At 44.8% G+C, this 14,361-nt stretch overlaps 1 protein-coding gene across 2 annotated transcripts in view; it reads right to left on the bottom strand.

Moving 5' to 3' along the window:
* Window positions 1-14,361, bottom strand: part of HAUS6 (HAUS augmin like complex subunit 6) — an 89,669-nt gene that overhangs the window by 70,349 nt on the left and 4,959 nt on the right. For both annotated transcript variants that reach the window (XM_077249815.1, XM_077249813.1), the window contains exons 3-8: window positions 9,591-9,669; window positions 9,382-9,514; window positions 9,155-9,302; window positions 8,762-8,824; window positions 1,344-1,395; window positions 1,082-1,255 (exon numbers count right to left, since the gene is read on the bottom strand). In XM_077249815.1, the coding sequence (XP_077105930.1) occupies window positions 1,082-1,255; window positions 1,344-1,395; window positions 8,762-8,824; window positions 9,155-9,302; window positions 9,382-9,514; window positions 9,591-9,669 (649 nt within the window). The remainder of the gene's footprint in view (window positions 1-1,081; window positions 1,256-1,343; window positions 1,396-8,761; window positions 8,825-9,154; window positions 9,303-9,381; window positions 9,515-9,590; window positions 9,670-14,361) is intronic.

The raw sequence follows: 14,361 nt of genomic DNA, 5'->3' as shown, positions 1-14,361 counted from the left end.
TTTAATAATGTGGGCCACCATCTTCTTCCTGTTACACCCCGGTCTTCTTTGTCACTTCCGGGTCGCGGCCATACTGCGTACGCCTGCGCACTGCCACTGCTCCATGCGCAGGCGCCGTCCATCCTCCTGGTTCACCCCGGAAGTTTTTGCTTCGCTTCCGGGTGAAGATACACTGAGGCCCAACACCGCTCGTGCGCCCACCGAGGACGGCGCGACGACATGCTTACCTGCGTGCGCTTTGCACCCCGCAGGCCACGCGAAGATGGTGAACCTCCGTGAGCCAGGCGACTCCCCGGGCCTGGCCTCACAGCGCCTGCCAGCAGAGGGGGGAGCTGACGACAGGAACCCCCCCGACATTGCTTCCAGCTCTGGAACCCTTACCTTCCTCAAGGTAAACTGCGCAAGCGGCATCCAGGCTAGGCATCCTCTTCTCTCCATGAGTTCCCTTAGGAACAGGAAACCAACTGAGGGAGCGAGGGGGACCGCCCCTTTTATCTCTCCATAGTGTTTCCTGTTCCTAGGGGCAGATCCCCTCTCGTGGGTGCTGTCGTGGTGATGCCTATGCAGCATCGATAGTAAAAAGATATAATGTAAAACAAAACAAAAAAAAAAAAAAAATCACAATATTCTCACCTTCCGGCGTCCCATGAAGCGATACCGATGCTCCCGGCAGCTGCTGTTCCCAGTAATGCCTTGCAAAATGACCTGATTACCTCGCTGAAGACGAAGACGCATACACAACAGGTGCACAGCCTCGACGGGTCCTTCATAAAAACGGGTACAGTGCACCCGTTTTTTTTACAATCTGCACAGGATCCGTTATTTCAACATTTTGACGGATCCTGTGCAGACTGTAAAAACGTTAGTGTGATAGAGGCCTAAGACGCACTACTAAAATAAAATATATATTTGTGGCAAGTCCTCTTGTACGTAAAATATGGTACTTGCCGTCTTGTGTATAACCCTTTAATGGGAGTTGGGTATCTATTTTTACCAGATATGGGTGAAAGGAACACAAGGGGAGAGGGAGGGGGAAAGGGGAAAAAAAAACAAACAAAAAAAAAAACAGACAACCACATACCGTGTACATTTCATTCTCAATTCTAGTCACCAGTATGCTGGGAATTTTTATGGCAACATTGGATCCATCCAGAGAGAACTGATCCACATCTCCTCCAACAACAGAATCGACAACCTCAATTTCTTTTTCCAAAGCTTTTAAGATGTTCATTATGGTATCCCACATAGAACGAACCTTAACATAAAAAGACACAAGTATATAAAATGCCTTAAATTCTGTGAAGAAAATGAATTTAAATTTGTAAAACGTCAAAACTGCTTACCTCCATTATCTTGACATATCTCCTGGAATTCTCATTCTGTACACTTAGCGCTCTGAAAACAAAAGTATATATACTGCTTAGCACAGCAAGTTGAAAAAAAAAAAAAAAATGTAGTCTTAGGGCTCATGCAGACGTTCGTGGATCTGTCCAATCATGGACAGCAATGAACGGACTGGCCATGGGTCTCGACCAAAACACGACAGCCTCAGAAATATATGAAGCGGTCATGTTCCAGTCAGGAAACCCAAGGTCTGAATTGCGGTCTGTGATCGTACGTCTGCATTCTTATGGACTAAGTAAAAAAAAAAAAAAAAAAAAAAGAAGCTTTATGCTGGAATAACCTTTCAATAGTGCAACTATTTTGGGTCTCGAGATCACGATTATTTTAAAAAAATAAATAAATAAAATAGTTATCGCTAAATTGCAGTGTTTTTTTTTTTTTTTGTTTTTTTTTATATATATAGTGTTCCAAGAACCATAAAACTATTTGTTCCCACTGAAAGCATTAAGCTACTTACTGGTAGCGGCATTTTTCGGAGGCCCATGACAGCACCACGAGAGAGGGGATCCGCCCCTTAGGAACAGGAAACCCACAGATACAAAAGGGCGGCACCTCTCCCACGTATCAGTTGGATTACAGAGCCTGAGAGGACTACCGCAGTTAATGACAAGCAAACACAACATTATATACAGTTGTATACAATATCTTTAATAAAGTAACAATCCAGATACCACTCGTGAGAAAAAACTTTTTTTTTTAAGGATGTGCAACCCCCACGTGAATAGGGGGGGAACTAAGGGTGCTGTCATGGGCCTCCGAAAAATGCCGCTACCAGTAAGTAGCTTAATGCTTTACTCGGACTCCCATGACAGCACCACGATAGATTTACAGAGATGTAAGCCATTTTAGGGAGGGACCACAGCCTGCAGCACCCTTAACCCGAAGGTGAGATCTGAGGAGAACCCCCAAGTCCAACCGATAGTGTCTGAAAAAGGTGGAAGGGGATGACCATGTGGCCGCCTTACATATCTGGTCGATTGACACTCCAGACCTTTCTGCCCAGGATGATGCCATGGCTCGGGTGGAATGTGCCCTCAGATTCTGCGGAGCCGGACCCCCACCTGTCGTGTAAGCAAGAGAGATAGCCTCCCTAATCCATTTAGCTAGTGTGTATTTTGACGCTCTAAAGGTACCGTCACACTGACCAACTTTCCAACGAGAACGACAGCGATCCGTGACGTTGCAGCGTCCTGGATAGCGATCTCGTTGTGTTTGACACGCAGCAGCGATCTGGATCCCGCTGTGATATCGCTGGTCGGAGCTAGAAGTCCAGAACTTTATTTGGTCGTCAGATCGGCGTGTATCGTTGTGTTTGACAGCAAAAGCAACGATGCCAGAAATGTTTTACAATGGTAATCAGGGTAAATATCGGGTTACTAAGCGCAGGGCCGCGCTTAGTAACCTGATATTTACCCTGGTTACCATTGTAAAAGTTAAAAAAAAAAAAAAAAAAACTACATACTCACATTCTGATGTCTGTCACGTCCCCCGCCGGCGTCCACAGGGTTAAACTGCCTTCGTCAGGAGAGCTTGCTAATGCTGCGCTGCTGCCGAGAGCTTCCCTGCACCGACTGTCAGTGCCGGCCGTAAAGCAGAGCACAGTGGTGACGTCACCGCTGTCTGCGCTGACACATTCAGTGCAGGGAAGCTCTCGGCAGCAGAGCGTGCATTAGCAAGCGCTCCTGCCGAAAGCAGTTTAACCCTGTGGACACCGGCGGGGGACGTGACAGACATCAGAATGTGAGTATGTAGTTTTGTTTTTTTTTTACTTTTACAATGGTAACCACGTTAAATATCGGGTTACTAAGGGGAGAGGGGGAGGGGGAGAGGGGGAGGGGGAGAGGGGGAATTAAAAAATAATCCACATTGACTTGCATTGGGTTTCGTGTAGTAGAATCGGCCGATTTCACGCGATCCGACTTTCGAGAAGGTCGGGTTTCACAAAACCCAACTCGATCCTAAAAAAGCAAAAGACGCTCAACCCTAGTTGCTAGCAATATTACGTGAGAACAGGGCACCAAGCGCTGAAACCTGTACTTAGTGTGCTTGTGGAGAGATTCAACTCTAACCCCCTTTGCAGAAATTCTAATATTTGGCGTATCGGTACCCCTTCAATAATGTTAAATTCTGAGGAAGTTAGGAACTTCCTCCAGGTTCTAGTGTAGATTCTCGTTGTTATTGGCTTCCTACTTTTTAAAAGGGTATCAACCAAATTAGAGAAGCCTTTATTTTTTAATAACCGCTCAAACTCCAAGCCGTCAAATGAAGTCCCTTCACTTGTGGATGGAATACCGGCCCCTGGGAAAGTAGATTTGGGATGTCTGGTGGCACCCAGGGATCGCCTACTGACATTGTCCTGAGCCATGCAAACCAGGTTCTCCTGGGCCAGAAAGGAGCAATCAGAATGACTCTCGCACGATCTTCTCTGATTTTCATCACCACTAGAGGTAACAGGTTCAACGGTGGGAAGGCGTAAGCGAGAGTAAAATCCCATCTTATGGAGGAATGCATCCACTGCCAGTGGATTTTCCCTGGGATTTAGAGAACAAAAGTCTTTTGCTTTTTTGTTTTCTTTTGTAGCAAATAGGTCCACCACTGGCCAACCCCATAGGTGGACAATCTGCTTGAAGACATCTCCATTTAGAGACCATTCCCCTTGTCTTAGAATATTGCGGCTGAGAAAGTCCGCTTTTATATTCTCCTTCCCTGTGATATGGAGAGCAGTCAAAGATAGAAAATTCTCTTCTGCCATCCATAGCAGGCGATTTGTGATCTGCATCAGTCTCGGAACGTGTTCCACCTTGATGATTTATATAGGAGACTGCCACCTGGTTGTCCGAAAGGATCTTGACGTGGTGGCCCTGCAGATACATGAGGAGTTTTTTAACTGACAACTCAATTGCCAATAATTCTCTGATTGGATGAAGACGTTGAGTATGGTTCCCAGTGACCCTGAACCACAATGTCATCCATGTGAGCCCCCCAACCTGAGGAGCTAGCATCCGTAGTTATTACCCGGGATACCTCTATTATTCAGGGAACGCCTGCCGACAAAATTATCCCTATCCAGCCACCAATTTAGGGATTCAAAAAGAGTCGCCGGTTCTAAAGTTATTTTTTCCTCCAATACACCCCTCAAGATCCTGTCATTAATCAAAATATCTTTCTGAAGGGATCTAGAATGAAATTGTACCCACCTCACCGCTGGGATGCAGGATGTGAGGAACCCCAGCAGGGACATAGCTTGTCGAAAGATCATAGAGGGTGTATTAATTGCTTTTAATACCTGATGCTGAATCTGATTTAATTTATTTTCTGGAAGGAGACACTGTTGTGTAGTTGAATCCAATAATAACCCTAAAAAGTTGAGTTTTTTGGGGCTGCAACCGGGATTTTTCATAATTAATTATCCAACCCAGGCGTTCCAACTTAACTCTAGTCAGCTCTAATTGAGACAAACAGTGTTCTGCAGAGTTCCCTGCTATGAGGAAATCGTCAAGGTATGGGACAATGAGAATATTAGATTCCCGCAAATGAGCCAAAACCTTCGCATCTATTTTTGTGAATACTCTAGGGGCCGATGTTATACCGAAGGGAAGTGCTCTGTACTGAAAGTGGTGAACTACTCCCCCCATTAATACTGCTACCCTCAGGACCTGCTGGTAATCTTCATGAATGGGCACATGATAATAGGCATCTTTTAAATTGACTACCACCATAAAGCAACTTTTGAATAGTATTTTTATTGTTGAGCTGATAGACTCCATCTTAAAGGTATGTTTAACCAGATAACTATTAAGATGTCTGAGATTTATAATGGTCCTCTAAGTCTTATCAGTTTTCTGAATAAGAAACAGGGGAGAATAAAATCCCTTCCCTCTATCAGACTTTGGAACCTCTATAAGTACATTTTTTGAGCAAAGAGACCACACCTCTTCTAGAGCCGATTGTTCTAGGGGAGAGGAACGCAACGGAGTTAACTTAAAATTATCCAGTGGGGTACGGCAAAACTCAAGTGTGAGACCCTGAGAAATTGTGTTTTGCACCCAAACACTATTCGTGATCTCTGACCATTCTGAATAGAAATGTAACAGCCTACCCCCCACCGGGATTTCTAGTCATTTGTCCTCCTTTCTCTCCTTTGAGGAACGACGGAACATATATCCTGTACCTCTTCTACATCTATCATCCCATCTAGACCGATCTCTTATAGGTGAAAAGGCACGCTTTCCTCCGCGACCAAATCTTTTCTTATTAAAGGGACGATGATAGGACCCAAGCAGATTGGGGAACTTCTTTTTGTCGTCCCCTGCTTTCTCTAGGAGTTCATCCAAGGTGGGCCCAAATAAATACTCTCCTGTACACGGAATGGCACAAAGTTTTGACATCGTTTGTATATCACCTGGCCAACATTTTAACCATAGGGCTCTCCTGGCTGCAGTCTCGAGTCCTGCTGCTCTAGCAGCCATTTTAACAGTCAATGGAAGCGTCCGACAAGAAGGAAGCTGCTTCCTGAATTACCGGTAAGGCAGTCAGAAGAGAGTCCCGTGACGCACCCTCCTTCAACTGGGTCTCTAACTGATCCAGCCAGACCATCATTGATCTGGCTGTGCAGGTTGAAGCCACCGCAGGTCTTAAGGAACCGGCTGCCATTTCCCAGGTACCCTTTAGAAAGGTGTCCGCTTTTCTATCAAGGGGGTCCTTAAGGGTTCCCATATCCTCAAATGGGAGAGAGGCCCGTTTTCCCACCTTGGCTATTGCCGCATCCAATTTAGGGGCTTTGTCCCAATTGGTGACTGCCGTGTCATCAAAAGGATACCTGCGCTTCTGTGCTGGTGGTAAGGAACCTTTTTTCTCAGGCTTCTTCCACTCCTTATTAATAAGTTCTTGAATCTTTTCATTGAGCGGAAAAACCCTACGTTTTTTCTGCTCCAATCCACTAAACAATTTCCTCCTTGGAAAGCTGGGGTCTTGGTTCTGTTATGCCCATTGTTCCTCTGACCGCCTTGACCAACTTATCTATCCTCTCAAGGGGTAGACAGAAGCGAGCGGTATATTCGTCCGAGGAAGAGGACGATGCCGCTGAACCGGAGAAACCTTCCTCCTTATCCTCTTCCGCTGATGAATCGGAGAACAATGGAGCTTTATATTTAGAACCTCCCGCTTGAGAAAGACCCTTTAAGGATTGTTTGACCTCCATTCTGACCATCTCTTTCAAGCTTGCGGCCATAGTAAGGGATTCCTCCGCTACCTGAGGGGGTAAGTAAAGCAATCTAATCCATGTAGATATAATGCTCTCGCCCCCTCCCCCTTCCTGAGACCTCACAGTCTGCTGGATACAGGGGCCACATAATTTTTTAGGGCACGAATCAGGTAAGGGAACCCCGCAGATGCCACATTCTCTGTGTTTCGCCTTACCGACACATTTCTTCCCCTATAATAAAACATAAGAGGGGAATCATGTCACTGGGTGAACTTTCACGAAGATCACTTACCAGCGGCTGCCCAAAGAAATAACGGAATATGAGAGGGATTCCTCCTGGCTGATGCTCCAGACCCGTCTGGAGGAGCTTTTGCGGCCAGATTCACTACTCCTTCTGTCGCAATCCTTTCCTTGGGGCTTCTGGGATACCTCTTCCAGCAGCTGAGGCTGCTGTACATGCTCGTCCTCCATACTCACAATAATATGAGGCCAGAAGCAAGGAACCACGATCCGGAGTTCTTATAACCCCTCCTCCGGTCAGCAGTTGTGCCTAGCGCTCCCCTGATTTGTCATTTGGATCCCCCCAGGTGCAGGCGGTCATCTCTGGGGCTCAGAACGCAAGCAGCGCCATTACTGGTGGGCGCCGCCATCTTGGATACACTGCGCTTGCGCAGGACCCCGAAAACCCGGAAGTGACTGCCGGCTCCGCCCGACGTCACCCCGGCTCCCAGCGCTTTCCTGTCGGCGCCTAGAGCGGCGTGGGACGCCGGGCAGACCAGCAGTACACTGGGTGGCGCCCCCAAATGCGCCGCCGCATACAGAGACCTCAGCCACACCATCCCACCAGAAGGAGGACCCCAGGGGACATACTTACCCAGCGCTGGCCTCGGAGACAGGACACCACCGGCGACCGCTCCCTGCTGAAATGCCACCGACGTGCAGCCCTGCCAGGACCACAATGACATCTCCAGGATCTCTGCACCGGCCCCCCCACCCCCCCCCCGCTACCTGAGTCGGCCGGCTGGCCTGGGATCCTTTTGAAAATTCTGTAGGATCCCATCCCTTTAGGAACAGGAAACCAACTCATATGTGGGAGAGGTGCCGCCCTTTTGTATCTGTGGGTTTCCTGTTCCTAAGGGGCGGATCCCCTCTCTCGTGGTGCTGTCATGGGAGTCCGCGTAAAAACTAATTAAAACTTCAATTTTTTTTTTTAATTTTTTCCCCATACACAGAATATAGCCTTCATGAGAATATGGCCTAAAAAAGCTCAAGATAAAACACAGGAGAGAAAAAAAAAAAGACAAAACAAACACCTAAAGCAAGTGCAGACATTGAGTATTTGGTCAGTATTTTACATCAGTATGCGTAAGCCAAAACCAGGGGTGGGTGATAGAAACACGTCACCATCACCACTTATGTATTTATTATACTTTTCCTGACTAAGGTTGCGAGGAGGACACTCAACAGATGCCAAGAGGAGTGATTTGCAATTATTGTTATTCTGTAATGTCTTGTCTGCAGAAGTCCCCCCTAAAATGAAAAGAGCTGTGGAATATGTTGGCACTATAGAAATAAAATTATTATTCCTGATTTGGGCTTTCAAATACTGATGTAGAATTTTGAATGTATGCACACGGCCCAAGATCCAAGTGGTGACGTTTCTCCTTGCATAGAGTTACATGTCAAGCCTGACATGCCGAGATGAGACTTATGCCACAATGCTCCACTGGGAAATGTGCAAATTATCTCTCCAGAGAGGAAGGCGGCTACAACTCTAGCATCACTCGTGGGAAGAAGCAATTCTAAAAGTCAATAGGAACTCTTCTATGAGCCTTGTCACGTGACTTAGGAGAAAAGCCAAAACCAGAATCTCAATTTGCAGACACCGTTTCGGGCAACGTCAGTGCCAAGTGTGAGAGGCATCTGACTGGGACCCAAGGGGTAACATTTCTTCTTGTGTAGAGTGACATGTCACAAGGCCCAACACATCTTGCCATTTTAACCACATTTAAATGACCTCTTAACATCCAGACAATATCTGACCGAAGCTAGCTTTTTTGCATAAGTGGGGCATTTTTTTCTGAGAAATGTGCGAAACCACCCTCTTTTTTTTTTTTAATTTAGACTGGTCAATTTGCCACAAAGTCAGCATACCTGAATTTGGTCTGTAATGATGAAAATTCAGAGCGCATCTCCCTTATCTGTTTTACTAGCAACCTTGAAAAAGGAAAAAAAAACAAAAAACATTTTTCTTTAATATGTGTGACTACGTGCTTTTCTATAGTAACGTTTTCATTTGACCATCTGAATCATGCCCACATTCAGTTCAGATTTGCAATACACAATAAAAACAAACAACAAGTATAACCACCACTTCATTTTCTGTAGTTTGTCACCATTAGGAAAAACATCCTAAAACTTTGTATAGATGCCACATCTTTTCAAGTAAAATCGTACCCAAAACTGCATTTTGCCTTCCATTGAACACTGCAATGTTAAACTTTTTAGCAAAAATAGATAGACACTGCAAGCTATATCAACACTAACTGTGCTTTACTCTGATACTCCTCGATCACAAAGTTCTCCATTTGCAATGTCTGTAGGTATCTACGGTGAGCCACTAGATTGCGGGCCAGAGACTTCTGGGGGTCCTGAATTCTACTCTGCAGAGCATCAGGAATAAAGGAGTTTTCATCTGAAAAAGGGAAAAACAAACTAACATGAAACTAGTAATATAACTTCAGAGATATAAAAGGTAGCAGCAGATAACTCACCATCAACATCCCTTTTGATATGTTGCAACATAACATATTTAGCAAAATTGTACAGGAGTTGAATAAACTTAGGACCACCCGGAGACAGAAATATTGATGCCACAACTTGAGGAAAACTATTACCGACTTCTTCCTATTTGGAAATAAGCATCGTTAAACCATCACATTCTACAATACAATGGGGGGCTGAGACAGATTCAGTTACTTACTGAAATCTTCTTCAGCCATTCACATGATGCTTTCCTAAACTCTGCATCTTTCTTCTTGTCTAGCGGAGGCCAGCAATACCTATCAATATGGATAAAGTGTAAGCTAAAGGTACCTTCACACTAAACAACTTTCCAACGAGAACGACAACGATCCGTGACGTTGCAGCGTCCTGGATAGCGATCTCGTTGATTTTGACACGCAGCAGCGATCTGGAGCCCGCTGTTATATCGCTGGTCGGAGCTAGAAGTCTGGAACTTTATTTGGTCACTAGATCGGCATGTATCGTCATGTTTGACAGCAAAAGCAACGATGTCAGCAATGTTTTTACATGGAGCGTGAACGATAAGCGAGTCGCCATTACGTCACTGGATCGCTCCTGCATCGTTCTGGAGCTGCTGTGTTTGACGTCTCTACAGCGACGCTCCAGCGATCTAGTTTAGGTCGGATCGTTGTCTATATCGCTGGAGAGTCGCTTAGTGTAACGGTACCTTTAGGCTTTGACTAAACAAAATAGGTCAACAGGTTAAAAAAAGCTTCAATACCTATAACAATATGTAGTGGGTGTAGTAATATTCACAAGTACCTACAATTAGAAATCTAGCATTGTTCTTTGATTAGCTATATTGCTTACCCCATGTACAGGAATTGCAGTAGCTTAGCTATTCAGTTAACTGTTAGTGAACCCAACCATAGATACCCAAGCTACTGCAATGACCTGCACATGGTACACTAAACAGTATCAGAAGAACTATGATACATTTCTAATTGTAGGTATTTTCTAATACTATTACACCTATTAAATATTGGAAAAGGATCTTGGAGATGGGAATACCCCTTTAAATATAAAACCTACAATGCCCACATTTTAATTTATAGTTACGTCATATGGATGTTAGGCTTCAAAGAGGAGCCCACAGTATCAACAATGGGTGTTCGCTCTAACATTGAAGGGTTGTTTTCCCCCTTTTTACTAAAGTTGAGGGGAATGGGGCAACAAGAGGTTAACCTGCACTCTGACTCTGTGACGGTACCCTTAGTTACCACAGCCAAACAGTGCCATTTTCATCGCTACGACGGCACGATTCGTGACGTTGAAGCGTCGTATATTTATCGCTCCAGCGTTGTAGACTGCGGTCACACGTTGCAATACACGGCGCTGGAGCGATAATTTCATGACGTATTTGCGATGTAGAAGCCGTTGGTTACTGTGCGCACATCGTATACAACCTGTGTCACACGATGCAATCATGCCGCCACAGCGGGACACTAGACGACGAAAGAAAGTTTCAAACGATCTGCTACGACGTACGATTCTCAGCGGGGTTCCGGATCGCAGTAGCGTGTCAGACACTACGATATCGTAACGATATCGCTAGAACGTCACGAATCGTGCCGTCGTAGCGATGAAAATGGCACTGTGTGACGGTACCCTAAGAGGTTAGATTGGTGTAATCAGAGTAGTCTCAATTTGTGTAGGTATCAGGTGGGTGTCCGCTGTATAACATGACATCCACTCCACACAAAGTGACACATGTAAATTATTATTATTTTTATTATGGAAAGAGTGAAAGAGGGTTTCTATTTTTTCTCTCAGTTCCAGCATCATGATGTGCTATGGCCGTTATGGATAAACACTAATTGCGTGAAAACACAGTGCCAGCTCCATTCCTACCACGGTCGCTGACAGAAGATCGGCATGGCCAGAGATGCAGGGACCCATTTCAGTGGTCCAAGCTCTCTGATCGCAGTAATTGGTCTTTTTTTTAATGTAATTTTGTCTTTGTACATCCATCCGTCGTTGGCTTTAGTTAGGCATTTTAATGCAATGTCGCGGCGACCAAAAAAAGTAATTCTGGCATTTTGAAATTTTTTTCTCGTTACGCCATTTAGCGATCAGGTTAATCCTTTTTTTGTTTGTTTGTTTTTATAGATTGGGTGATTCTGAACGCGGCAATACCAAATATGCGTATGTTAGATTTTTTTTTATTGTTTTATTTTGAATGGGGCGATTTAAACTTTTATACATTTTTTTCATAATTTTTTTTTTTCTTCTCTTTTGCCATGCTTCAATAGCCTCCATGAGAGGCTAGAAGCTGGCACAACTCGATCGGCTCAGCTACATAGAAGCGATGCTCAGATCGCTCCTATGTAGCTGAATTCCTGCAATGCTATGAGCGCTGACCACAGGGTGGCGCTCAAAGCAATCCGGCAACAACAACCATAGAGGTCTCAAGACCTCTGGTTGTTATGCCGACACATCACTGACCCCTGATCATGTGACGGGGGTCAGCGATGAGCGCATTTCAGGCCCGATAGCCGGGGGCACTAGTTAAATGCCGCCGTCAGCCTTTGACAGCGGCATTTAACTAGTTAACCCCTTCATGACACAGCCTATTTTGACCTCAATGACTTGGCCGTTTTTTGCAATTCTGACCAGTGTCCCTTTATGAGGCAATAACTCAGGAACGCTTCAAAGGATCCTAGCGATTCTGAGTGTTTTTTCGTGACATATTGGGCTTCATGTTAGTGGTAAATTTAGGTCGATAATTTCTGAGTTTGTGAAAAAAATGGAAATTTGGCAAAAATTGTGAAAATTTCGCAATTTTCACATTTTGAATTTTTATTCTGTTAAACCAGAGAGTTATGTAACACAAAATAGTTAATAAATAACATTTCCCACATGTCTACTTTACATCAGCACAATTTTGGAAACAAAATTTTTTTTTTTTGCTAGGAAGTTATTAGGGTTAAAATTTGACCAGTGATTTCTCATTTTTACAACAAAATTTACAAAACCATTTTTTTTTTAGGGACCACCTCACATTTGAAGTCAGTTTGAGGGGTCTATATGGCTGAAAATACCCAAAAGTGACACCATTCTAAAAACTGCACCCTTCAAGGTGCTCAAAATCACATTCAAGAAGTTTATTAACCCTTCAGGTGTTTCACAGCAGCAGAAGCTGTGGGGGTAAACCACTGTTTGGGCGCACGGCAGGGCTTGGAAGAGAAGGAGCGCCATTTGACTTTTTGAATGAAAAAATTGGCTCCAATCTTTAGCGGACACCATGTCGCGTTTGGAGAGCCCCCGTGTGCCTAAACATTGGAGCTCCCCCACAAGTGACCCCATTTTGGAAACTAGACCCCCCAAGGAACTTATCTAGAAGCATAGTGAGCACTTTAAACCCTCAGGTGCATCACAAATTGGTCCGTAAAAATGAAAAAGTCCTTTTTTTCCACACAAAATTTTTTAGCCTCAATTTTTTCATTTCCACAAGGGCAACAGGATAAAATGGATCCTAAAATTTCTTGGGCAATTTCTCCTGAGTACGCCGATACCTCATATGTGGGGGTAAACCACTGTTTGGGTGCATGGCAAGGCTCGGAAGGGAAGACGTGCCATTTGACTTTTTGAATGGAAAATTAGCTCCAATCGTTAGCGGACACCATGTCGCGTTTGGAGAGCCCCTGTGTGCCTATACATTGGAGCTCCCCTACAAGTGACCCCATTTTGGAAACTAGACCTCCCAAGGAACTAATCTAGATGTGTGGTGAGCACTTTGAACCCCCAAGTGCTTCACAGAAGTTTATACCGCAGAGCCATGAAAATAAAAAATAATTTTTCTTTTCTCAAAAATTATTTTTTAGCCCACAATTTTTTATTTTCCCAAGGGTAACAGGAGAAATTGGACCCCAAAAGTTGTTGTCCAGTTTCTCCTGAGTGCGCCAATACCCCATATGTGGGGGAAAACCACTGTTTGGGCACAAGTCGGGGCTCGGAAGGGAGGTAGTGACGTTTTGAAATGCAGGCTTTGATGGAGTGGTCTGCGGGCGTCACATTCCATTTGCAGAGCCCCTGATGTGCCTAAACAGTAGAAACCCCCCACAAGTGACCCCATTTTGGAAACTAGACCCCCCAAGGAACTTATCTAGATGTGTGGTGAGCACTTTGAACCCCCAAGTGCTTCACAGAAGTTTAAAACGCAGATCCGTGAAAATAAAAAATAATTTTTCATTCCTCTAAAATTATGTTTTAGCAAGCAATTTTTTTTTTCGCAAGGTTAACAGGAGAAATTGGACCCCAATAATTGTTGCCCAGTTTGTCTTGAGAATGCTGGTACCCCATATGTGGGGGTAAACCACTGTTTGGGCGCACGTCGGGGCTCAGAAGGGAGGGAGCACCATTTGACTTTTTGAACGCAAGATTGGCTGGAATCAATGGTGGCCCCATGTTGCGTTTGGAGACCCCTGATGTGCCTAAACAGTGGAAACCCCTCAATTCTAACTCCAACACTAACCCCAACACACCCCTAACCCTAATCCCAACTCTAGCCATAACCCTAATCACAACCCTAACCCCAACACACCCCTAACCACAATCCTAACCCTAATCCCAACCCTAATCCCAACCCTAACCCTAATCCCAACCCTAACCACAACTTTAACCCCAACACACCCCTAACCCTAACCACAAGCCTATTCTTAACCCTATTTCCAACCCTAGCCTTAATTCCCACCCTAACTCTAATTCCAACCCTAAGGCTATGTGCCCACGTTGCGGATTCGTGTGAGATTTTTCCGCACCATTTTTGAAAAATCCGCAGGTAAAAGGCAGTGCGTTTTACCTGCGGATTTACCGCAGATTTCCAGTGTTTTTTATGCGGATTTCACCTGCGGATTCCTATTGAGGAACAGGTGTAAAACGCTGTGAAATCCGCACAAAGAATTGACATGCTGCGGAAAATACAACGCAGCATTTCCGCACGGTATTTT

Source organism: Ranitomeya variabilis, chromosome 1, assembly GCF_051348905.1.
Source record: "Ranitomeya variabilis isolate aRanVar5 chromosome 1, aRanVar5.hap1, whole genome shotgun sequence".
NCBI classification, from domain to species: domain Eukaryota; kingdom Metazoa; phylum Chordata; class Amphibia; order Anura; family Dendrobatidae; genus Ranitomeya; species Ranitomeya variabilis.
The sequence above is the reverse complement of the archived record's forward strand: the minus strand, read 5'-3'. Positions and strand labels throughout refer to the sequence as shown.